Raw genomic sequence first — 26,976 nt, forward strand, 5'->3', positions numbered from 1 at the left:
TGGGGCCCCACAGGCAGCTCACCAGAAACCTGAAGTTGCCCACCCAAATCACTCCATGAAGGAGCTGAAACCTGGGATGAGTTCCATTCTGGATGGCACCCTATGTGCCAATCCATTTCTCCTTTACACCTCAGGTCAACTTGGTACCCTAGTCTGCCTGGGTGGCCCCTCCTCCTGTGGCATCCATGTGCCACATGTCCACAAACGAATAGATACCTGTTTTTCCCCAGTGCCCTATATCAATTCACTCATGCTACTTTGCTGAGCAGGGGCAGAGGAGGACAAGGGTAAGAGCTAGAGCTGGGCTTTGAAGAAGGCATGGACTAGCTCTGTAGGCTCAGTTGGCCCTTCCAGTTCACTGCCTGGAAGATTCAGCCTGCTCATCCAAAGGGTCTAGCAGAAAGGGGCAACACTCAAAGGGACCATAAAACATACCAGAGAAATAGCCAGGGGCTCAGGGTCTAGTGCCCCAACCTAACATAAGCCCATTGGAAAATCCTGATTACTGACATCTTCCCCTCTACACACTCACAGTCAGGTCAGCATGGCCCCCATCTGTGCCTTGGTGGGATAGTTTTGGGTGTGGGCAGAGAGAAGTCTGGCCAGGAAATCAGCAGGTAAATAGGTGGTGATATTTATTGATAAATGGGGTGAAAGGTAGAAGCCCTGAAGGAGCAGACTGCAGGAGCCCAGGCTGGCCAGAGGGTGTTCAACTGGAAGTAGGGCACAGAGAAGGCTCTAGGATCCTATGGCCAGGTAGGCCAGGGCTGAGGAAGGCCAGGCAGGTGCTGCAGAGAGCAAGAACATGTCTCAGAGCCTGGATGAACGGATAACGCTGGCATTCAGGCCTCAAGTTTTGGACCATCAGGTGGCACATACATGGGCTCAATGTGAGCCCAGCTACAGGCCTGCTCATCTGCCCAGGCAAGCAGCTCAGCAGCACGATGTAGGAAGATCAGAAGCAGCGTGTGTACATCACCCTCTGCTGAATGGGCAGCACTGGGCTCTGCCTGGAAGTAGCGGTGGAACAGACTGGCCAGGCTGTAGCTCTTGCGGCCTTGAGCCCTGGTGCCATGACTGTGAGCATGGTCCAGGCCTCGCAACGCAGGCAGCGTGTCCAGGCAGACAGTGTCTTGGGGCAGATGGGCTCCCAGGCGTTGTAGCTCTGTGCAAAGCAGTGGGAAGTCATAATCGAAGCCATTGTGGGCCACAAGGCAGATGGGGCCCTCCTGGCGGCTCAGGAAGCCCTGCAGTGTCCGCACCACAGCACCATTGAAACCAGCCTTCCGGCAGTGCATCAGGCCTTCACTGCTCAAACCAGTAATCTCACTAGCCTTGGCAGTAAAGGGGCGCTCCGGGCACATGCACAGTGTGAGCTTGTCCAGCACACGGGGCAGCACCAGAGCACCAGAGTCGTTCCGCTCTGGGTTCTCCAGGGAAGAGCGGTGGACAGCAAAAAGGGATATCTCTGCAATCTCAGGATCCATGTTTGGGAGCCCAGTGGCTTCCAGGTCCAGGAATACAAAGGTCTCAGCCCGGGGCAGCTCAGACATGCTGATATTCTCACAGGAACAGTGAGGCCTAAAGCTGCCAGAACAAGTGGCATAAGCCAAAAGGCTAAAGAAACAGGAGCAAAGTCCCTTTGCCCACAGCCCCTCAAGTCAAAGCTCTATCACTCAGGGCCTCACTTCCTGCTGCTCCACCCCACCTCATGAGGCCTTTGGTGCTAGGCATAATCTCTAAGGCTCATATCCAGAGACACTTTTAAGGGGACTTCATGGGGCTAAGATCAAGTGACCAGGATCTGTTACTGCTGTCCATCCCTCCTCTTTTCCCAAGGTCTCTCTGCAGCAAACCTTAGTTCTGCCACCCAACCAGGCACAAAAGAAAGGCCTGCTGTGCCTAGACTTTAGCCCAGGCCCCTTTCCCTTTTGCTGCCAGGCCCAGATCTAGCCACTGTCCCCATCAAGGAGGGAGGCAGGTATAGTCCACAAATGGTGCCTTGGCCCAGCCCCTTGGTGGAGACACTTTGACTGGGAGCCTCGGGCATTATGCCCTGCTTTCCACCTTTGGGTAGCAGGCACCAAAGGAATCTGGCATGAGGACCCTGGTCTCCCCAACCTTTCCTTTACCAAACAAGTGCTGCCTCAGGTTGGCTTCTACCTGCCTCCAGGCTCATGGCACTGTCCACCCATCCCCACCACACTTACCTGGGATGGGCTTCAATTGGCTTCCAGGGCTTCTGGGCACCTGTCTCTTCACAGGCTGCTTCAGGCAGCCTTTAATCAGAGGCCATAGCCCGCCCCCAGCCACCAATTGGGCAACCAGGAGGCCTGAGGCCGCAGGACCTGTGCAGCCAGCTTGCTTGCCGCCTCCTCATGAGCTTGCAGCCACCAGGACACACGCCCCATGTTTATAGACTGGGAAGCAGGCTCTGGCTGCAAGCAGGTTCCAATGAGTGATGAGCACTGTCACGGGCCAGAGGAATGTGTCCTCACAGGCAGGAGGAAGTCAGAATATGGTGGAAGGCTGTCTTCTGCCAAACCCTACCTCTAAGTCTCATAGGGACTAGGTTGTGGTTGCCAGATCTGGACAAACCAGGTGTGATACTTAGCCCTATTCTGGGACACATTACACACACACAACAGGTCCTCTTCTCCAGGCCTTGGTTTCCTCTATCAGTGGGGGTATGGGTGCCCTTCATGAGGTTGTCATGATCTCAGGAGTGACAGGGGCATCTACTTGTATCATGTTTAGCCTGTGAATGGGAAGTCATACTGAGGACAGGGCCTTGGTCTTGCATCAGTAAACAGGGGGTGGCCTCAGGAACATCTCCAGTGTTGATACTGTCTGGTTGCAGCTCACTCACCTTGTGGCCCCATCTTCCAGCAGCAACCAGGATGGTGATCTCTGCTGTAGGGTATGACACCCAAAGGTTTGACACTCAGGGGGGGATTTGAGACCTAATGTGTTACAAGCATTTATTTAGTAGAGTTGTGGAGAAGGCAGGGGGGATAGGCAGGCAAAAGAAGGCCATAAGGCAGTGAGGCCTGACCCAAATAGCCCTATGGGTGTGGCTGAGCCAATTCTTTCAATTTCAGGAGTGGAAAGGTGACCTGGAGACCTCAAAGACTCTAAGGCAGTGGTTCTCAACCTTCCTGATGCTGTGACCCTTTAATACAGTTGTTTATGTTGTGATGACCCCCAACCATAAAATTATTTTCATTGCTACTTCATAACTGTAATTTTGCTACTGTTATAAATAGTAATGTAAATATCTGATATGCAGGATATCTGACATGCAACCCTTATGAGAGGGTTGTTCGACCCCCAAGGAGGCCATGACCCACAGATTGGGAAATGCTGCTCTAAGGCCTTTCCTGCCTCACCTGACTTCAGGTGAGGGGGACCATCAAGATGTGAGAGTAGCTAAAAGGCCATTCCTGACCTCTCCTGAAAATTTCATTCCAGAGCTAGGTATCCAATACTGCAGGCCTGGCCTTCTAAGGTTGTGGTGAATGTTGTACCTGCCCACTGCAGGTACTCCTGGGCCTGTCCATAGTGTTGGTTCAGAAGGACAGGAGAGAACAAGGACCTGCTTGCCCATCAACCTCTCCCAGCAGTGTTTGAGCAGGAAGGGCCTGGCACCCAGCTGTCCAAAACTACCCAGGGATCTTGGGGGAACAAAGGTGCAGTTACAGGAGCAGGGTGAGGTAGGCAGCCACAGATGTGATAATGGGCCTCACCAAGGCATGCCTGTTCCAGTGCTCGAAGGGAGGGAGGTGGCTGTGACAGGTACACTACTCAAAAAGATACTGGGTCACTGTGGGAAGCCAAGAGAACAGTTTCCTGGGCAACCAGTCAGGCCATGGTAAGGAATTCCCTAGTACCCTAGGAAAGAAGGAAGAAACAGGCTGGTTCCCAAGGACATGGCAAAGAGGGCCAATATGGGGACCCTGAAGCAGGACAGAAGGTGAAGAGCACAGGGGCAAAGAGAGGTGTCATGTCAGGGTACAGTGGAGACCTCCAAGGCTAGGCATGATCAAACTAACCAAGTAGTATCACAAAGGAATGGAAGCAGCAGAGAGAGGAAAGGCCAAGGCCCACTGGGGTAGTAGAAGGGCTGCCATCAGGCTAACCTAGAATAGCAGGGATGAGGACAAGAAGAGAGGCTGAGCATCCCAGGCCAGAGGGGAAGAGTATGATAAGCAGAAACAAACAATAGTCGAAGGCAACTTCTCAGAGTGTGAGGTTTCTTTTATTTCTAGCTCCCCTGTCCTACCCATCTCTGCCTGCCTTGTCTACCTCCTTCTTCCTCCTTTCCTCCAAACTGCAGATACCAAGCAAGTAGAAATCCATGCAGGCCATGAACAGGACTGGAACTGCCCCTCCTGATAGCTCCAGGGAGGGCCTTCTACCCTCACATTATCTTGTGTCTCTGTGCAATCTGTCAGTGAGGATCTTGTACTTCTGTGTTACTTCATCAATCCTGGCAGCTATACAGAAAAAGAAACACAAACAGCAAAGTGAGTTCAAGGCTTGCAAGCTTGAAAGAGGCAGAAGCTGGCAGTCCATACAAGACTCCCCCATCTTCCTACCAGAGCCCCTGTCCTCCCTATTCTGCTCAGGCTCTCCCTGGGCATGACCAGGTGGTAAGGGGACTACTCCCACCTGGTCTTTAAGGGGCTTGGAGCTTGGGGGTCCAACTTCTACCATGACCCAGAAACACTGATCAGGGAACTGCTATGGGAGACCCTTGACTGGTGGTAAGCCAGCAGCTTAGGGGTCTCTGAGTCACACTGACCAGGACAGTGTCAAGGCCAGGCCACCTCAAAGCCCAGGAGTTGCTCTGGTTTTGATGGTGAGTTGTTTTAATCAGATACCAGTATATGCACACAGTAATAAAACCAACAACACAGAACTGCTCTAAGGCAAAAACAGATCTATTGCTTTTCCTACCAGTTTGATTACCCTCTCTGTCTTCTCATGAGGAAAAAGAAGGCTCATAACCCATGCTGCCTGTCCCCTCTCTTCCACAATCCCACTGTTAGCTATACTTTGCCTTTTTTTTTTCAAGATGTATTTATTTATTATGTATACAGTATTCTGCCTACATGTGTCCCTGCAGGCCAGAAGAGGGCACCAGATCTTATTACAGATGGTTGTGAGCCACCATGTGGTTGCTGGGAATTGAACTCAGGACCTCTGGAAGAGCAGTCAGTGCTCTTAACCGCTGAGCCATCTCTCCAGCCCTATACTTTGCCTTTTACATGTCAAGGTTATTAACAGTGACATGAGTACAGTGATAGCCCCAATTTGTCATTGTTTCCCCTCGAAAGGATAGCTCTGGAGCTTGGGACTCATGGGAGCATGCCCACACTGAACAGCACCATAAGGATCCTTCCCCGTTTGCTGTATTTCCAGTGGTATCCTAGTTGGAGAGCTTCCCTGTGGCAAACTGTGTCCCTTTGCAGATGGCGCTTTGCTGGGTTCTGCCTTGCCCTTCCTTTGTGGAATTTGCCTTTATCAATCCCTGGAGTGTGGCCAGATTCTAGACCCTTGGCCTCACCCTATCCTGGTGGAAAGCCTGCTTTACCCTCACAGGTAGACTTCAACAGTTCTCGGCCTCCAGGTGTGCTCCTGAGGCCACATACTGGATTAGTCCTTGAAGTTTTGGCCTTGTACCCTATGTCAGGGTGGGTTCTGGACTGAGTCCTTTGGGTTCCCCCCTGCTCTGGACTTGAAATGAGGAGCCCCATCTGCTTCATTTATGTTTCTGTGGATCCAGTTTCTATGTCCTGTAGCTTGTACTTACTCTACCATCTCACTTCTCTGTTCCTAGAGACTCACTGCCTCATGTGTCACTGTCTTCTGGTCTTTTGTCTCACCTGGGCTTTCAGTTATCCAGGCACATTGCCTGTCACATTGTTTGAAAGTTCTCCAAGCACAATTTCCTGTACATCCAGGTCTTCTCTCTTCATTATACTGGTTCTCTGTACCCTACCCTGCCCTACCCTAGAGCGCCTCTGGTGTTAGGATGTGGAGCCTGGGTAAAAGGTACTTCCCACCATGCTGGTCAGAGATTCAGAGATTTTTCCTGTGAAAGGGTCATGAAGAAGAGTTCCATGGAGAGCAGGAATGGTTGACAGGATGATTTGGCTTCAGGAAGAAGCAGTAAGTCCAGCCCTCATCATATGAAGCCTCAGAAGCAAGGAAGCAGACTTCACATCAGAAGCTGATTTGCTTTTTCACTGCCATTGTTTTCTCCACAGGAGACCAAGTCATCTATGTGTTCTCTATAGAGTGCTTCTTTTCTGGGGCAGCTGCTAGGCCTTAAGATCACAGTGGTTAGTTGGTTAGCTCCACCATCACAGCATCTGCCCCCACTACTCCCTTAGGCTGTTCTGTCACTTGGCTGTTCTGTAGGCCTGACAATTTGTTCCCATTTGCTGTCTCTCTTCCACACCTGTTAATTGTTCTTGTCATTTGTGTCCTCTCCCATTCTCAGCTCTGGCAGGGTCACTTTGTCCTCTAAATATGTTGGTATTGTTACAGTCACCCATTCACACAATGCCTTAAGCCAGAAGGCACACAGCCTTTCACATGAGCTTCTTACTTGATACTCTGGGACATGTCACCAACAGGACTCAGCTACAGCATCCAGATCAGTGAAAGGGAAAATGACACAGAAACAGACCCCTCCCAAGTAAGTGGAAGGTAGTTTCTCATAAAGGCCAAAACCCATAATGGATCAGGTAGAAAACAGGCAGTCAAAGGTTAAAGTGGCTTTGGAGTGGATTTGATACTGGTCCTTTTCTCTGGGCATGTCTAGTGCCCAAGAATTTGTCTCAAAGCAAATCAGGAATCTGCACTGACAAGAGCTGAGTCAGGAGCCCATCCCTGCTCTACTCACCATCTCCACATCATTGAGGTCACTGGGAACCAAAACATGGGGTGGGGGTGCCTCTAGCTCGTATCGCCAAGCTTGCTACCAGTGATAGTATGCCCTACTCACCAGTGAGCGGGCACACTGTTAAGGCTATTAATGATCATTATTGCAGTAATGATAGCATAGACTATGAACAATTTACTAATAGTAATTATATGGACTGTAGTAAGAGCCACAGTGACACTGGTGATTAGGGTAAATACATTTATACATATACATACATATACTATAATACATTTTAAGATGGAGGATCCTCTTGCAGCTCCGTAAATAAGAAGAGACTCCCAAGTATCTAATATACATGTGGCAGGTGTGTGCCAGGGCAGAACATAGAAATAAGGTCAGCAGTCATAGAGAATCCCAAGCAGGGCCTGGTTGTACAAGCCTATAGTCCCAGCTACTGAAGAGAATGAGGAAGGAGTATCACAAGTTCAAGGCCAGCCTGAGAAACTTAGTGAGACCCTTTCTCTAGTACAGGTGGGAAAAAGTCCCCAAAGAGATGGCACAAACGCTATGATCTAAGGCCACTACTTGAGGAAAAATCAGTGAAAATAGTTATAGTCAAGTGCTTTACTTTCTGCTCACTGAAATAGTTGGGAAAAATAATACACTAATCAAAAAGCTTGGAAGGAAAGGCTGGGAAATAAAGGCTGGGGGGTGTGTGTGAGCAGTCCATAGGGTGCCTAAAAGGACCTAAAAAAAACCCAGCACTATGAAAATGCCCAGGAGAATCCAAAGAAGGCTTGGAGACCTCCTCCTGGCTGACCCTGAGACTCTGAGCCAAAAAGAAGTGGAAAAGAAGGAAAAGCTGTTGGTGAACAACAAGAATCTAGAAAGTCAAGACCTCCAAAATGGGTGTTAAACCTACAGGAGTTCACACGAAGACATATAACCAAAATGCCAAAAGCCAGAAACAAGCAGAAAACAAAAAGAAAGTGAAGAGACCTGTTACATACAAGGGTCTTTAACAAGAATACAAGTTGTTTTCATATCAGAAGCTATGAAGGCCAAATGACAGTGGATGATACAGTCAAAGTATGGAAGAACTGCCATCCAAGAGCAAAGAGCCAAATGATCCTTCAAAAATGAAGGAGAAAATCAGATGCCTCTGAAAACATTTTTGTGCAGTGGATGGTGGTTAAAACAGAAACTCACAGCTAGTTGAAGTGCTGTGGAGTGCTCACTCACAAATGGAAAATCTGTATCACACCTCCAACCCCCAAGGCTCAGAAAACATCAAGGAAAAGGAGGTGGAAAGACCATAAGAGCCAGAGGTTAGGAAGTACTCAAGCAAAACAGTGTCTTCTGAACATGACAGGGATGATGCACTCATGACTCACAGTGGCTGTGATTGCTTACACAAGATTAAGCCTGTTGACATTTTAGCATGAAGCTGGAGCAGCTCACAAGCCCCCACCCCTAGTGATGGAGCTATTGACAGCTGACAGATGTTAGGGTAAGGTTAGGCAGTTTTCTTTAAAAAACTTGTAGATGTAACCAACCATCTTTTTAAATAAGAAACACAGAACCAATGCAAAGAAGAAAGCCAAGAGGTCAGAGCTAAGAGCTAAAACCTTACCCTTCCTCCTGCGGTGGTCCTACCTCTCCGAAACAGAGCTACTTTCTGTGTTAAAGTCCTTATATAGAATTTCTGTTCTGCCTTCTCATTGGTTGTAAACCCAACCACATGACCGCCTCGTCACGGCCTGTCTGTATAGACCTCCAGGTTTTCTATGATTGGTATTGAGATTAAAGGCATGTGTATCCAATACTGGCTGTATCCCTGAACACACAAAGACTTACCTAGCTCTGCCTACCAAGTGCTGGGATTACAAGCGTACGCCACCATTGCCCTGCTTTCCTATGGCTTGCTAATAGCTCTGACCCCTAGGCAACTTTATTTATTAACATACAAATAACATTTTAATACAAATAAAATATCACCATACCCCCTGGTAGGTCAACCATGCTCCAGTGAATGGCCCCACACCCAAAAGTATTTATATGGACAGCACAAATTAGCCTTGGTGGGATTTTTTTTTTTTTTTTTTTTTGGTTTTTCAAGACAGAGTTTCTCTGTGTAGCTTTGCGCCTTTCCTGGAACTCACTTGGTAGCCCAGGCTGGCCTCGAACTCACAGAGATCCGCCTGGCTCTGCCTCCCGAGTGCTGGGATTAAAGGTGTGCGTCACCACCGCCCGGCGGGATTTATTTTTAAAGCGGACATTAAGTTAGGAGAAGAGTAGGGATGAATCTAGAAGACATTAAGGGTAAGAGTGAGGATTGGATATGATCAAAATACATGTATAATATTCTCAGAGAATTAATAAAATATTACATTGAATTTTTTAATGAAGGAGAAAGAAAAGAAGGTATTCTAAGATCAACAAAAACTGAGGGAATTTGTCACTGGTGGACCTTCCCTACAAAGCATGAATATCATCTAAAATCACTAGATAGTGATTATCAGCCTACATCAATAAAGAACTTAAAAGCCAGGTCTGTGATTCATATCTGGAATTCTAGCACTTGGGAGGCAGAGGCAGGAGATTTGCTGAATACGTGAGGCCAACCTCATCAGTATAGTGAGTTTCAGACCATCTAAGGCTATAGAGTAAGACCTTGTCTTAAACAAAACAAACACCAATGAAAGTAAAAAGACAGACAAATGACAACTAACATAAATATATTTTTGTTTGTAATTTTCTTCTAATTTTGAATGCAATTGCATGAATCAGTAATTATAAATCCATGTTGATGGGCATAGAATACATGAAACTTCAATCTAAATTTAAAAATAACTTGTGAGAGGACAAAGAAATTCAATTAAAGCACAACTTTTGTGTACTATTGAAATTAACTTGGCACCAGAGTGCTTTAGGTCATTAGATGTAATCCTAAAGGCAAGTGGTGAGAAAATGAGTATTTTAGAAAACATTTATATGACCCAGCAATTCTGCTTTAGACCCAAGAGAATCAAAAACATGTTCAAACAAAAAAATATAGCAGCATTATTCATAACAGTTAAAATGAAGGAACAACCTATATGTCTCTTGATAGATGTATAAACAAAAATATTTTACATATTAATTACAGCCATACAGCAACCATACAAAAGAATGCAGCACATGGATGAACCTTGAAACAATTGTGCTCTGTGAAAAAGGGCAGGCAAAAGGTCACACACTGTTCAATTCCATTATAAGAAAAATGTCCAGAAAAGACAAGGCTATAGAGAAAGACAGTAGATCAATGTTTGTCAAGGGCTGGAGTTTGGGGAAAAATGGAAGAGAGATTGCTAATTTTTTTCCTTTCTTTTTTTTCTTTGAGACAGGGTCTCATTTTATGTAGCCCCAGCTCTCCTGAAACTCACTATGTAGACCACGCTAACCTTGAAGTCACAGAAATCCACCTGCCTCTGCCTCACAAGTGCTGGGATTTAAAGGTGTATGTCATTACATCCAGCTTCTGGTACAGAACTTCTTTTGGGGATAATAAAAATATTCTAGGAGCTAGAGAGATGGCTCAGAGGTTAAAAGCACTTGTTGCTCTTCCAGAGGACCTGGGTTTGATTCCCAACACCTACAAGACAGCTCACAATTGTCTATAACTCTAGTCACTGGGGATTTGATGGCCTCAGTGGGCACTGCATCCACATTGTACACAAATATACATGCAGACAAAACACCCATATACATAAAATAAAAATAAATAAATAAATATTTAAAAAATATTCCAGACTTAGCCATGATGGTTGTGCAACTGTATGAACTGTATGGGTATCCTTTTAAAAAAAAACTAGATTGTTCACTGCTGAGTGAGTTTTATGTTATGTGGATTATAGTTCAGTAAAGCTGTTATTAAAATAGGGCTTATAAGCCGGGCACTGTGGCTCACATCTTTAATCCCATCACTCGGTAGGCAGGGGAAGGAGGATTTCTATGAGTTCAAAGCCAGCCTGGTGTACAGAGAGAGTTCTAGGACAGCCTAGGCTACACAGAGAAACTCTGTCTCAAAAATAAAATAGGGCTTAGGTGCAACTCATTTGTACAGCATATATAAAGCCTAGATTTAATCTCCAGTGAAGGGAGAGGGGGAAAAAGAAAAACTATTTTTACCTTATGGGTTTATTTTTTGTCATTTGTTTTCTTATCTCTATGGTGCAAAGACAGAAAAAAAGAGAAACAGACTAGAATAGAGAACTCAGGGACTCACACATGTAGTACTAATATTTGATGACTAACAGAAGTGATGGGTTTACAGACCATTGGGGAAAAGAGTGCATTTCCATTAAGTGCTACTGGGACAGATGTGTATTCACACAGAATAGAATGAAACTGGACTCCCATCTCATGCTATAATCTGGGAAGATTACTAACCTAACCACAGAAGCGAATGCTATAAAGCCTACTCCTTGTCAGAGTAGGAATGCTATCTACAATAAATACAAAAGATGCTTTCCATAAAGGAATTATGGCTACATCTGACTACATGCAAATTGTATAACAAATGACCACACACAAGTTATGAAAAGATAAGCCACAATGTAGAGGAAGATATGCATCCTACATAGAGCATTCAAGGACCTCTATGTACCATATATAAAAAAAGCTATAAATCAATGAGAAAACAACAAGTTTTTACAAGTGAGACTTCAACAGGCATTTCACAAAAAGGAAAGCTTAAATGATCAATAAATGTATGCAAATGTGCAACTCTGTAAGTACTCACTAAGATACAGAATAAACATGCAGCAAAATGCTGTTACACATGCCCTACATATCATCAACTACCAAGCCAAGTCATGGCTGGTGCTGATGGGGATGTGCAGCTATGGGACATCAAATGGGGGGCAGGCAATGTGGCAGGATGGAGTAACACTACTCCCAGGAAGACATCTTGGGGAAACTGGCACATGTCTACACAGGGAGATATGTTCAAAAATTCTCAGAGCAGTGGTATCTGCAAAAATCTCAAATTGACTGGGTATAGAGGCTGATGTTTTTCATCCCAACACTCAGGAGGCTGAAACAAATGGATTTCTTGTGAGTCTGAGGCCAGCTTAAGCTATATAGTAAATTCTAGGTGAACATGAGCTACAATGTCAGGCCTTCTCTCAAAAACAAACAAATAAACAAAAACATCCTCAATTGAAACAAGTTCTAAAGTCCAGAAAGAGTGGGATGAAGACTTAGAGCAGCATGTGCTGGCTAGTTTTATGTCAAATTGACACAAACTAGAGTCATTTGGGAAGTTTGGAACCTCAATTGAGAAAATGTCCCCACTGAATGGATTGATGATTGATGTGGGCCCAGTTCACTATAGGTGGTACTACCCCTGGGCTGGTGGTCCTGGGTGTTATAAGAAAGCAGGCTAACTAAACCTGTAAACATTAAATCTCCATGGCTGCTGCATCAGTTCCTGCCTCCAGGTTCCTGTCTTGAGTTCCTGCCCTGACTTCCCACAGTTCTCTGACTGTGGTGTGGAACTATAAGATAAAACGCTAAGACTAATAGCCGCAGTGGAGAGGGTGCTTGAACTAGCCTTCCCCTGTACTCGGATTGGTGACTACCCTAATTGTCATCATAGACCCCACATCCAGTGACTGATGGAAGCAGATGCAGATACCCACAGCCAAGCACTTGGCCAAGCTCCTGGAGTTCAATTGAAGAGAGGGAGGAAGGATTATAAGAGCAAGTGGGGACAAGATCATGTTGGGAAAAAGCACAGAGATAGCTGACCCATGCTAGTGGGAGCTCATGGACTCTGGACTGACAGCTGGGGAACCTGCACGGACCCAACTTTCACCCAACGAGTGAAAGTTTCGTGGCTTGACATGTTTGTGGGTCCCCTGGCAATGGGGTCAGGACTTATTCCAGGTACACAAACTAGCTTTTTAGAGCCCATTCCCTATGGTGCAATGCCTTACTCTGCCATGATTCAGGGGGAGGGGCTAGGTCTGGCCCCAACTTGATATGCCAGCCTGTGTTGACTACCCAAGGGAGTCCTTACACTCTATGAGGAAGGGATGAGAGTGTAATAGAGGTAGGTGTTGTGGGGGAGCAGGAGAATCTTGGAGGCGGAACAGGGGTTGGTATGTAAAAGGAAAGAAAAAAAATTTTAATAAAAAAAAAAAGATAAGCCGGGCGGTGGTGGTGCACGCCTTTAATCCCAGCACTCGGGAGGCAGAGCCAGGCGGATCTCTGTGAGTTCGAGGCCAGCCTGGGCTACCAAGTGAGTTCCAGGAAAGGCTCAAAGCTACACAGAGAAACCCTGTCTCGAAAAACCAAAAAAAAAAAAAAAAAAAAAAAAAAAAAAAAAAAAAAAAAAGATAAAATAAACCCTTTCCTTCCCAAGTTACTTACGGTCATGGTGTTTTATCACAGCAATAGAAACTCAAAGACATGGGGTAAGATGTAGCACTATATAGCAGGATCAACAAACCAAGACTGACTGCCTATTTTCATAGATGAAATTTTACTGAAACACAGCCACATTCATTAATGGAGGACCAGGCATGGTGTTGCAGGCCTTTCATCTCAGTACTCGGAAAGCTGAGGCAAGAGAATTACCATGAATTCAAAGCAAACCTGGGCTATATAGAACGACCTTGCCTCAAAAAAAAAAGTACAAAAACAAAACAAACTTAGGGAGGAGGAGTATAATTAAAATTAAATTCAGATACAATTTTACTCCTATCTAATAGCAATAATATAAAAAGAAAGAAAATGAAAATAGGTTAAAGAATAGCAAGAAACTGATGAAAATTCTCATACCCAGGACCTGCGGTTATCTGACTGTGGTTCATTTCTTTTAGTTTTACCTCTACACATCTCTGAGTTATTCCAATTTCCTGTCAGGAATTCTGAAAGCATTTTTTTTTTCAAGGGAAAGAAAACAAGCATTAAAATAAAAAACTAAGCAGCCAGTCTCCTAAGGACGGGCCTGGTACAGAAAGAAGTGGCCCTGCCATGGAGCATACTTGGGTTAAGCAGGCAGGAACAACTGCCCCTCAGCCCCAGGCACTTACCTAGGCTTATTCCAGAGTTGTTGCTGCCCCAACAGTTCGGCTCTCCTTGCTGCCTCCTTGCTGCTTCCATAGCTTCAGCAGAAGTGTCTGCAATCTCCATGACTGCTCTCAACAACTGCCAAGACAGAGTAGACATGCAGGCATCAGTGAGGCTAGTCTGACCTAGAGATGGCATCTGTTGCTTCCAACCCAAGCTTACACTGAAGCCCCAAAAGACAGCCAACAGAAAGAGAACTCTCAGCTGGAGAGTTGCCCTTCAAACCTAAGTCTCCTCCTTCCTGGCTCAGTGGTGACTCCACACTATTATGTTACTCTCGCAGCCCTCAGTTCTTAGTAACATGCTAGCATTCACTGCATGCTGTGCCAGCCTGAGCAAAGCAAATGGCAGGGTGGGAAAAGAAACGTCCTACCAAAAAGTACCGCTGTGATGAGAGCTTCTCACTATTGGGAGAGTCTCATGAGAGGTTGGGAAGTCTTGGGTTTTCTTGTCATAACCTAAAATCAGCATCATGGCACTGTGAGCCAAAGTCAGTTGTACACATTGCAGCTACAGTAATGAGAATTAAGTCCAGCTGCTAAGCCTGGCCTCTGAGAACCTGAAATACAGGAGGGTCAAGCAAGTCACATTCACTCAATGGCTTAGCCACATACCCAACTGCCTCCTATCTTGTTTGTCTGTCTGGCCTAGTACTCAGTCAGACACAAGATCAGAAGTAGCATGGCATTTGTGGGCATGTGAAAACAACACAAGCATAAAACTAGGACCAGGACACCATACTGAGTCAAGTAGAACCCAATGCAGGCAATGCATGCACCTCCCTAGGGGTACAAGAGGTAAGAATGGAAATCTCCTAAGTCAGGGGGCGTCTCTTGGAGACAGTGTCCACATCAGCTCTCATCACCTTCCCAAGGCACCAGAAATGTTTGTCCTCACCTGACAAAGGTCCCAGACCCAGAGTACTACCATATGATTGGTTGAGGAGCCCAGGCCAAGTCCTCTCAAGCTCCTTCCCAGGCCCCACACCTGACATCAGAGGCTGCCAAGGTCCTGAGCTCAAGCCTGGTGGGCATGTGCTCTTGACATGCTGGGCAGCACAGAGATACGGATGTGTCTTACTTGGCCACAGGAAGCCAGAGTCTGATAGACAGCTTGGATGATGGGGCCACTTGGGTGCAGGCTGGGTAGTGGGCGCTGGCAGCACTCTCCCAGCTCATCATCATAGACTTGCAGGAAGGCCAAGATGAGTTGGTAGAAGTCGGAGATGACCAGACGGAGCTTCTGGTCTATGGTACTAGTGTCAGTCCCTGCTTTATGATGTGCAAAGCACTGCAAAACCAAGGGTAACAGTCAATTGAGGCTGCCCTGCCTAGCCAGCCTGGGCTGATGCCAGCCTACATAATACAAATTGACATAACATAGCACACTGACAAGGAAGAAAGTCTCCATAAAGGAGGAGATAGTGTGAATGGAGCCTCAACTCTGAGGCTAATGTTTGCACAGGCCTCAATCTTCATAGCTAAATATCTAGCCTGGCTAACAGATGCCAGTAGGGCTGAACTTGAGAAGACATGTGAAGGTGTACATTCAGGCCTAGTGCATAGCTGCCATCTGAAATACATTCTTTCCTTTCATGCTCAGACCCTCAGCACCTACCCTCCATACTCTTGTGGCATCTCACTGAAGCCTCACAGCACACCATGCTGAAGGGGACACCACTTGCCCTAGAACTCAGCAGGGCCTGTTCCCCAAGTCCCAAAGTCCCCAGAGCTGGTGCCCTTCACCTGGTCTCGGAGTGTCTGAAGTTTAGTAGCACTCTCCTGCAGCTGCCTGGCCAGATCTGCCACTTTTTCTCCCTCTGACTTGGCAGAGGGGCCAGCCCTGCAGGGGAAAAAAGGGAGGGACACTGTCAGCTCTCTGCTACTGCTGCTGTAGGCAATAGACCACTATAAAGTCTGCCTTAATGAACAGAAGCAAGTTGGGGTGATACTAGGTAGAGCCCTCCTGGAGACCTACTTTGGCAGGTCATCACATTGCTTGTTGAGAGAGGATTGCATGTCCAGGGGCCATGGGTCATTCTCAGGCTTCAAGATCGCCCACAGGTTGGGGCTGGAGAAGAGTTCCCCCAGCAATGCCTCATTCTTCTCTGTGGTGTCTTCAAGGTGTTCCTTCAGGCTGCAAAAACAGGACAGACACTGAGTATACTGTTATCAGCAGAAGCACTGGTGCAGCAGTCCCAAGGTGGGGAGCTCCACTGCCTACAACCCTCCCAGTCTCTGCTTGCTTTGACCTCTCTGATGTCCTCATACCTGCAGACATCCAGGTGTTAATTCCCCTCCTATACACATAGATTAGTTCCCCCAAGGTCTACAGTGCAGGGATCTCAGGCCATGACCCAACATCCTAGAGACACAGCTACCCCTTGCTGGGCCACTGTCTGACCTCTGTCCAGCCAGCCCAACACCCAAGACAGTGACTAGGGGGAGCTGTCGCAATTTATCAGTCCTATAATTCATGGACCAATTATGTGGCTACTATCACCATAGGGAGACAGAGAGACCCCAGATGAAGATACATTCCCTCACCACCCTACCATCTCCATAGCTAAGACCAAGAATAACTGTCAAGGGCACCCGCCTGTGCCACTGACACCTTTACCTAGAATTACTGGAGCATCCAGTGGCCAGGCTCCTCATCATATCCAGCAACTGGTCCATGAACTGCAGCTGCTTCTGGGGACACTCACGGCCCTGGCAGGGAAAGTCACACACATTTGCCACTAGACCCAGGCCAGGCCTAGACAGTTGTTCCAGGTGCCCAATCCTATGCTGCCCTTGCTGTGGCCAATGGCAAGAGGCCTGGCCAGACAGTTCCTCTTCCCTGTCCCTGACCCTTGCTGGTAGCCTCTTGAACTGGTTCAGCAATAGGACTTCTGCCACAAAGTGCTCCTTCTGAGGCCACATTTCAGACTGCAATGACACCTGACAGCACACTGCAAATGCAAAATGCAAAATGTTGTCAAAACATATTACACTGTGAGTCTGTCACAAAGCCAGAGGGGAAGGCTTATTCAATGGGTGGGTAGCATGCAGCAGAGCCTACTAAAGCGGAATAGAGCTCACAGGAATCTGGTGGCCTATTCATCAGGGACACCTCCAAGTAAACATCTGGTATCCTCAGTCAATCCATCCTAGCCAAGAATGGCAGAGGCCAACAGGCACAGCATGAGGCCTAGAGGTGGCCTGTTCTCCAGCAGGGGCCTAGACTTTCCATCAGGAAGGCTACAGGCTTCTGTGCAGCAACTCATGCAGGGCTGACCAGGTGATGCAGAGAGCTACCCAGTGAAGAGTCTAAGGCTTGCCTTCTTCTAGAAAGTCAATGATTCCCTAGGAGCAGACACTCTCTTAGAGGCCATGACCGCTCCACAAATTCCTGTGAAAACAGTAACCAAGCAAGGCCTATCCCTTAAGTGTACCTTCTTACCACCCTGGCCTGGCACACACTGTTCTGAGGAAGAATAATCAAAGAGTCACTTGATCACTATTACCAGCCTTACAAAATCCCCTTCAACAAAAACAAGAACTGAAAGCCAGTAGTGAATGCAGATGCTGAAGGGAAAGGGCCAAATGGCCCCTAGTGAGCAGTAGTCTCAGGGGAAGCACAGTTCCAAGATTCACTGCCACCTCCAAGAGTGAGTTAGCAAGACCCACTCCAACGCCCCCAACTCATGTCCTCAACCTGACACTGGCTTCTGAGACATTTTTACTCTTTTGTTGACTCAGTCTCCCCATTTGCCAAAGAAACACACCTGCAAGGGCAGTATGGGACAAAAGATAATAAATACATTGCTTAAATTGGAGACAGCCCAAACAAAAACACAAGTGTGGCTGTCATTCACACTTTGGTCAGTGGCCTGGGACACCGAGCCTATCATTCCCACTTAGTAGAAAGCTGGCTCCATTACCTCCCCCTGTCAAATGCCCTAGAATGGTTGTGTAGCCTGCTTAGTTTCATCATCACAGACTTCCCCCATGTAGTCCTGGTCCATGTCTCCCTATGAGCTCTCTAAAGCCACAAACAACCCTTCTGGATGACCAGGATCCAGCCCTTACAAGACCCTAGGGTTAGCCTCCAGAAGGCTGGTCTGTGGCCACCTTACTGAAACCCATCACTATACTATACCCTATCTGTCTCTTCTCTACCTCCCAGCAAAGGGCAAGAACCAAAAATCTCACTCTGGGACGATCTGGAGATATGGCAAAGTAGGAGTCTTTATGAATTCATTCTTCAGATCTTCCCAGAGTATGACTGTTGGGTCTTGCCCCTGCCTCTACCTTACTATATCAGCAAACCCAGGGGGTCTGGCTGAATCCAGCCACTCCTCTACTTTCCCACTGCCATTCAAGCTATCATTTCACATGCCTGGCCACTGCTGTAACTTGCCAACAGGTCCCTCAAGGTCCACTCTACCCACTCCATCTTCACACATTAGCCATAGCTGTTACTGTCAGACTAAATAGAAACCCCTATTCCTCAGTTCCAAGCTCCCTAGGCCACCACCCTACACACACTAAACCCTTCTCTGGCCTACAAAGGCCATCATATCTTCCTAATCTGTTCTATCTCCTTCCCTTGTTTTCATTCTGCTCTAGCCTAATCAGCCTTCTAACAGTTGTCTGAACACATCAAGCACAGACCACCCACCCCTGGTCCTTTGATTTGCTGTTCTCCTAGATGTTCTTTTTTCATTTGGCTACATTGTTTTTTGTTTATTTGTTAAAATTTATCTCTGCCCTTTTGCTATTGAATCAGTCATATAAATGAACAGAGCATGCCATTGCAGTTCTAATTTTCATTGCTCGTGTGATCAGTGATAAAAAGCATCTTTCCATGAGTCTCTTACTAGCTTTTCCTCTCTGCCCTTTTGCTATTGAATCAGTGTATAGTACAGTGATTGTTAGGATAGTCAAAGAGCCAAGTAGCCATCATCATAGTCAATTTTTTAAAAATTATTTACTTATGATGTGTCTGGCTGTTTTGCCTGCATGTATATCTGTGTGCTACATGTGTGAAGCACCCAAGGCCAGAAGAGGCCATTATAGCCCTTGAAACTGGAATTACAAGTGGTTGTGAGCCACCATGTGGAGGCTAGGACTCTAACCCTATCCCTTGGAAGAGCAGCAAGTACTCAAACCACTGAACCATCTTTCCATCACCATAGTCACATTTTAGAAACATCTCTAGAACTCCCAAAACAAATGCTAGACCCACTAAAAGTCATTTCTTATTGGCCTGTCCCTAGCAATTACTATGCACCTATCTTTCTTTGTGGATTCACTTCTTTTGAACAGTCTACATTCAAGGAATCTTGCAATATGTGACCTTTTATTTTAAACTTATATTACCTTTTATTATCTGACTGCTTTTCACTTAGCATAAACATCCTCAAAGATCATCTACATTGTCACATGTAGCTGTACCATCTTCTTTTTTAAAAATTATCTCACCAGTTGATGGGTATTAGGGGTATTTCTATTTCTGAGCCACTAGGATACATCTATGAACATTCACAGTGAACTCTGGTACACATGTGTTAACTGTCTTCTACAGTAGCTGTACTATTTTATGTCTCTACTAGCAATGTATGAGGGTTCCTATCTCCCCATCCCTGTCAGCCCGTATTATTTTCCTTCTAACTCTAGACATCATGGTATGAACAGAGCATGCCATTGCAATTCTAATTTTCATTGCTCGTGTGATCAGTGATAAAAAGCATCTTTCCATGAGTCTCTTACTAGCTTTTCCTCTCTGCCCTTTTGCTATTGAATCAGTCATGCAAATGACTTGTAGCTAGAGGATAGAAAAGCCCATTCCTGGGGAACTGAAAGCCTTAGAGATATGGCATAGAGGAAAGAGATGGGGAAAATGACTCCACAAATCAGTTTCAGAAATTCTGAACCAGCCCTGTCTGTGCACAGCTGACTGATTACTAAGCCAGGAGTGAAGCCAGGCCCAGGTCTCAGGTTGACCACTGGGTGGCGCATGCAGGATAGATGGGAAGAAGGTGAGCTGACAGTGGAAGTTCAGGGCAGAGAGGAGGGTGGACCTGGCTGCATAAACTAAAGCAAGCCTAGAGTCTGCTGGAACACGTGGATTTCTACTCTCCACTAAATTTAACAAGATCCAAATAATAGCCAGCATGTCCAGACAAAAATCCAAAATCATCTAGCATATGAAAAAACATGAAGACCTCAACTTATGTGAGAAAGATGTTCATTAGACGCCTATACAGGGATTATAGAAAGGCAAATGAACTGACAGTTTTAAGTAGCCATCAGAAAAATGCTTGAATAAGCAATTATGAACAAGAAACAAAAACATAAAGTATCAGCAAAGAACCAAAAGAAAAAAGAACCATGTAACAACTTCAACCAGAAAACAGAACAAGAGAAGCATAGCCCACTGGATATTGGGAGATAAAGTTATACTTATCAGTGTTAGCTTACTGAGGTAACAAATGTTCCCACAGTGAGGCAGGCTGACATGGGGCCAGTAGCAGGAAAGAGATGGGAATTCTCTGTTCTTGTTGTTCACATTCCCAACCTGCTCTACTTAAAAACAAACCCTCACTGGAGAGACTCAACAGCACAATGAAGTACAGCCCCACCAAAAAAGGTTCATTAGTTCCTCAAAACTGAAAACACAAAATCACTACATATCTAGCACATATCCAAGAGATATGACAATGGGGATCAAGCAAAAACACACTGTCCACAACCCCATCATCCACAATAGTCAAAAAACTGGAAACAATTATTTGAAATTTAGACATTTTAAGGATAGGGTAGGCTTTCTCTGATTTAACTATGAGGTGGATCAGGGACCCTCAGATGGCAATTTGGGAGCCACAGTCCTGAGTTGGAGGCCTAGTTCTGCCATCATGTGATCTCAAGTGAGTTTCTGTCACCTGGTTGGGAAATAGAGCTAAAAAACACTCTCTGTTCAGGGTGGGTGTGACAGTTACTGGAATATACTACCTATCTTGATACTATATATCACCTACCATGATACTAGTCAAGTATGACATATCAAGTGAGGACAGGTTGCACACTGTCCTTTGGTCATCATGAACCAGATATGTGCCTGTATTTCCATTTCCACTACAGGCCTCCCCATTCTGTCTATCTCCCACAGAGATTTCTGGCAGTGCTTAACCTGGGAATGCCTAGAGAAGTAGTCTTGCCAGGCATGCAGGCTCTGGAGCAAGAGGCCTCTCCCATCCACTCACCAGCCCAGGACAAAAGCATGTACAACCTGTGCAGGGACAGAAGAAGGTCCTTTCTTACCATCAGAAGATCCTGGTCATCTGGTGCACACAGCATCAGCTCATAGCCTAGCTTCACCATCTCTGTTAGAATACAAAGACCTTGTCACTACAGACACCCACCCAAAAAGAGTAGGATACAAGACATCCCAGAACTTAGAGCATATAGTGTACTAAGGCTTCTCTTTGTAGATGTGTTTCCAGACCTGGAAGTGAATGAGGGAGTTACTCACCACATTCTGTATATCAGATATAGATGGCCAGTTGCCTGAGAAGCCATCAGAAATTAGAAGGCCTCCAACATGGACCATATGCCACACTTTTAGAGACTTCATAAGGTTAACGCAAAAGGACCCATGGCTCACATTTGTCCATGTCCCAAATGTCTTTCATGGCCCATTCTCCTGACATGCCATTTTGAAGGTGAGTCTAGGCTATATTTTACAGGTAAGGAGTCTGAGGCCCCTCAAGGAACAGGGAACACGTAGCCACATCTTCCAGGGTTTTCAGCACATCTTTGTATGGCCATCTAGTATATAAACAAAGGCCAGAAAGCTTCAGGCCAGCACCAATGTTCGGGAAGTACCTTTACCCCCTCACAGGCCAGGCTATGCCTCAGCAACAGCAGAGCAGGTGCAAACCTGTATAGAACATGCTATGAAAGACTCACTGGAAGAAGTGACAGAGCATCTGTGTGGCCCTGGAAATACTCTGCAGATGCCACTGTTCCCCCAAGCCAACCTGCTTTAACCACAGTCCTTAAATCCTTCTGACCCTGTCTTTCTCCTCTCAACAAATCCTGTTGAGCATACCTTTCCACTCATTCCCCAGTATCTTGCCTCAGTTACTGCAAGAGCTGTGGTGCTGCCTGGGTGTTCTTATTTTTTACTGCTGTATCCCCAGGAAGCCCGATAAACCCAATAGAAAACAAAGCCTTCCTTGAAATAAAAGCCAATGGCCTTCCACAGCCTATAAGGCCTAGCAGGACCTATCCCTATCCCCTCCTGATTTCCTATACCTCATTATCCCCTCCACCCCAGCCATCTTTGTTCCCCACTCTTCCTCAAAGCTGCCAAGCATAGCCCACATCAATGCTTTGCATCCGCTGTTCCCTTGCCTTGGATACTACTCTCAGCCTGGCTTAGTTCCTCCCTTCTGCCATCTTCTGACAATAAGACCACCCTTCTTCCAACTCTCCTTAAGTCACCTTTCCTTTAACTGGCAGTTTACAACCCTTCTCACCACCCTACCACTGAGAAGTTTATAGCCTTCTTTGTTCATCATCTGTGTTACCCATCATCTAACATTTAAGTTATACAAGGGTGGTACAGTTCACTACTGTACCCTAGTACCTTAAACACTGCCTCACATGTCAGCCAAACTCGAGAACTAACCACTACCTGTCCTCATTTCTTCAACTTCCACTCAGACAAGTACTCAACACATTCTGAGGAGGTGAACAAGACAAAGGCCTTCATCTTCAAAGAAGGAAGTGAGGCTGGATCTAGTGAAGTCCAAACTATGGATGGATGAGGGCAGCCTGCAGGTCAGGGCTTTCCCATATGCACCAGAGAACTCAAGTACTGCTTCCAAGCCTATGAGGAGAATCCTGACAGCAGGAAACACGGGGATGATGGCATGAAGGCCTGGTTGTTCTGAGACCCAACACCCTACTGCATCCAAGAGGACAACTCTTCCCAGATAACTGATTAGGATTGACAGGTGGTGCACAGTTTGAGGCTCAAGTCCAGCTCACCCACCCTGCAGTGCTTAGAATACACACAGGCTGATGAAAAGCTTAGCCTTTTTAAATTTTATCAATGTTTGGCCACACTACAAGGAAGGAAAAAAATTACCCTCTTACACAAATGGCATTTTTGCTCACTTTCATCTAACTTTCACATCAGGTTAAAGAGAGTTTCTACCAAAAAACCATCAAACTAATAAGGTTACAAGGCAAATCACATTAAAGAGCAATCAGGGACTCATGGGAATACCATGTGGACAGAATATGCACACACACACACACACACACACACACACACACACACACACACCATTGAAGACAGACCTCTGATGACATCACAAAGAACCATGCTCTCTACCTCTCATTGCTATGGTGGACCTATGTACTATTTGGAAATTTTACAACTCAGTGAGACACTAAGACCAAGCTCAAAATTGTCCAGAATTTATCATCAAATGCCACATTCCCATAAAGAGACCTACCCTGTATCTTCACATCCACTGCAGCTCCTTTCAGTGAACTGAACTTGTCCTGCAAGGAGGGACAGACCCTGTGGGAAAACAGCAGTCTGTCAGGTGCCTGACTGACCACCCCTCCATACCTACTCTCTAAACAGAGAATTACCTGTACATGCTAAATGCCAGTGAGAAAAATTTCCCTCAGAAATACTCAAGGTACACATACACACACACACACACACACACACACACACACACACACACACACACACACACACACACAGGTGTATGTAGGGCTGGAGAGATGGCTCAGCAGTTAAGAGTACTGGCTGCTCTTCCAGAGTTCAATTTCCATCACTGACATAGTGACTCACAACCTCCGGTAACGAGATCCGGTGCCCTCTTCTGGCCTACAAGCATTCATGCAGGCAGAACACTGATGGGTGCACAAGAAGGGAAGAGTGTGGCCATTTGCAGGAGACTTTGGAACCTAACAATTTGGCCTGAATGTGCACCTACTGGGTCCCATTCAGCCCGGCATACCAGTCACCATTTCAGCTCACTCCTTCTCAGCCTGGCCAGCTCTGACTATAAGGCCTTCCAAGGAACCATTCAGCCTCCTTGGCCAATGTGCCCTACACTTCCACAGGACTCTTTTCTCTTGGAGTAAAAGCTGGCTGGGGCCAGAAACTGGCTTTCCCTTAGGTACTTTTGGAGCCTAGCACATCTCTAGGCAATGACCAACACAAAAAAGGAGGCCAGTGAGTATATAATGAAGGAACAATGATCGCCTCTACTATTAGTCAACACCAATGCTACACTCTTTTCATCTTTTTTTTTTTTTTTTGGTTTTTTGAGACAGGGTTTCTCTGTGTAGTTTTGGTGCCTGTCCTGGATCTCACTTTGTAGACCAGGCTGGCCTCGAACTCACAGAGATCCACTTGGCTCTGCCTCCTGAGTGCTGGGGTTAAAGGCATGCGCCACCACCACCCTGCACAATTTTCAAAGAGGTCATTTTACACTTTTTCTTGTTTTTTGTTTTTCAAAACAGGGTTTCTCTGTGTATCCCTGGCTGTCCTGGAACTCACTATGTAGACCAGTCTGGCCTCAAACTCAGAGATCCACCTACCTGTGCCTCCCAGATTAAGGGTGTGTGCCACTGAGTTCTGCTTCATTTTACACTTTTCAAAAACCCCAATCCAATACACAGTTTAAAGGAGGGATGAGCCCACACATAGGTCCCCAGTTTGGGTTTTTTTTTTAAGTTTATTGCTACATCACTCCATCCATTCCTGCTCATGCTGTCTATGCTGCTTTTGTGCTACCCTGGCAAGACAGTTGGAGCAGTGTCTGGCCCATCATAGAAGAAGTCTTGCTGAGCTCTGCTTTAAGATGCTTGAAGGCTCCTACTGTGAAAAGGTTCTGATCACTAGACTGTGTGGCCCTGGCCTTGAGGGAGGCACACAGATAAGTATAACAATGAGGCCCTCAGTAAGCATCAGGCCTTGAGAGAGTTCCTAGCTGGATAGAACTGGTTCCACAGAGGACAGTAAGAAAGAAGTCCTCCAACAACTTCCATTTCATAGGAAAGTCCCATCCAGCCCTGAGCTCCATCCCTGGTTTGGCTCTGGAGCCTTGGAATACACTTTTGCCCCCTCACCAGCCTAAGGAGCTAGTCACCTTAAGAGCTATGGATGTAGGTAAAGCAAGCACCCCACAGACAGCAAAGAGTTCTTTCTGTGGGACTTTGGGAGCCTTTACTATCTACTATTGTCATCACCTTGGTGATATGTATGGCCTGGGTGGCAGTATCTGGGCCTGCTGACCCAATGTGGTGGGAAAAGACACAGTGACTGAACAGGACTGACTTTTTTTTCCCTGGAGCCATACTTGCCCCAGGGTTGCAGCAGAGACAGGGCTAAGAAAAAACCTGATTCTTTGCAAGTTGGAGTGAGAAAGAGGAACAATCTAAGAGGCTGTTTTCTGTCACTGGGTTTCTGGACAATGTCCCTCCCTGATCATCAGGTACCCACCAAGCCAACAGTAATCACAACTCAGTAAACATGGACCACATCAAATACAAATCCCTCAATACAATCAAAAGCCCAGGGCTTTCATTAAAGTTCATCTTGTATTGCCAGGGCCACCTCCCCACCATCTTGGTCAAGGCTCTGTACCTGGCACTGTTAAGTAACCAGCTGCTCTCCTACAGCTGGCTGGGTTATGAAACCCTCTGAGAAGACATATTCCCATCTCCCACAGGAGACACCCCATGCATGGAAAGGGTAAGAACACAGGACATTACCGTATACACATCCACTCCAGTATGTCCAACCGGTACTTTGAGGGCCTACACAGCAGTTCCAGAATTGTCTTTGGCTCTGTAATATACAGACCTTCGAGAAAGGGGCAATTTACACCCTAAGCAAGGAAAAGGAAAGTCATAAGGAGCTTGTTACTGTAGAGTAGCAATGCATTTCTGTCAGTTTGTGCTCAGGACGGCTTCCTGACCCTTCCACACACTTCCCACCACCAAGAGTATGGTGCCAGACATAAGCACCTCCTGGTCTTGCCAAAAGTTCAAGTCCCTCCCATCTTTACCCCAAGTCCCTGTGACTTGCTGCCCCACTACTTTTAAGTGTGTTCCCTCTAGGCTCCATGGTCACAAAACCAGGAAAATGCCTAAGAGTGGGTTAGAAAGACTAAGATTAAATCTGACAGTGGAGGGAGACTGAAAGTGATCACTGAGTCAGGAAATGGGAAGGAGGTTAGAGGGGGCAATGGGCCTGGGATAGCTGACTTTATAGTCATCTTCCTCACTACTGCATGTACCTCAAGTCTCTGACCCAACACAAGGCAATGTGTTGGCTGTCCCCCAAACCCAACTCCACCCACTTATAGCTCTTTGAGATTGGGACCTGCGACATCCATTTCTTCACATGCTCCAAGTTCTCAGCCTCAATCTTGCAAAGTTCTGTGGAGACTGCATGAGCAAAGGTCCAGAACACCAACGAGCTAAGACAAACGATCCACAAGTCGCCCCCAGGGCTCTGCCAGGACCCACTACTGTAGATCCCTGTGGTGTGGCCAATTTTCACAGGAAGCTCCAGAAGGCCCTCTGAGGCGGGGCCCTGTCTGGTTTCCTATCCTAGAGTCCCTGGCTCACAGTACCTTCAGCTTCTCGAACACCTCCACAGCCTCCTTGACCACGCGGTCATCACTCACATCTTCGTAGTAGCTGTCACCAGAGCCGCAGCCAGCGGCAGCGGCCACACCCTTCTCCGCCATGTTCTGCGTTCTGAACCACAACCGGTTCACGCCCTCAAACTTACAGGCCGCAGCAGGAACTGCTAACGGCACACCAGTTTCTTGGGTCTTTCTGCCCACCAGCCTGCGCGCGGCAGGGGCGGAGCCACCCGTCAGACTGGAGCGACAGAAGCCCACCCTCTTTCTCATTGAGCCTTCCTATTGG

General features: G+C 46.5%; 2 protein-coding genes across 2 annotated transcripts; both read right to left on the bottom strand.

The window, feature by feature from the left end:
• Nucleotides 1-610: 610 nt before the first annotated feature.
• Trex2 (three prime repair exonuclease 2) lies at nt 611-4,123 on the bottom strand. Its single transcript, XM_059249983.1, has one exon. It carries the CDS (start codon nt 1,551-1,553, stop codon nt 843-845), a length of 711 nt encoding a protein of 236 aa, XP_059105966.1. The 5' UTR covers nt 1,554-4,123; the 3' UTR covers nt 611-842.
• Nucleotides 4,124-4,236: 113 nt separating this feature from the next.
• Nucleotides 4,237-26,976, bottom strand: Haus7 (HAUS augmin like complex subunit 7). Its single transcript, XM_059249982.1, has 10 exons — nt 26,676-26,976; nt 25,810-25,925; nt 23,529-23,596; nt 21,322-21,383; nt 16,634-16,725; nt 15,992-16,150; nt 15,760-15,856; nt 15,095-15,304; nt 13,978-14,092; nt 4,237-4,496 (listed from the first exon to the last, which is right to left on the bottom strand). Exons 1-10 carry the CDS (start codon nt 26,958-26,960, stop codon nt 4,426-4,428), a joined length of 1,275 nt encoding a protein of 424 aa, XP_059105965.1. The 5' UTR covers nt 26,961-26,976; the 3' UTR covers nt 4,237-4,425.

Source organism: Peromyscus eremicus, chromosome X, assembly GCF_949786415.1.
Source record: "Peromyscus eremicus chromosome X, PerEre_H2_v1, whole genome shotgun sequence".
Taxonomy (NCBI): domain Eukaryota; kingdom Metazoa; phylum Chordata; class Mammalia; order Rodentia; family Cricetidae; genus Peromyscus; species Peromyscus eremicus.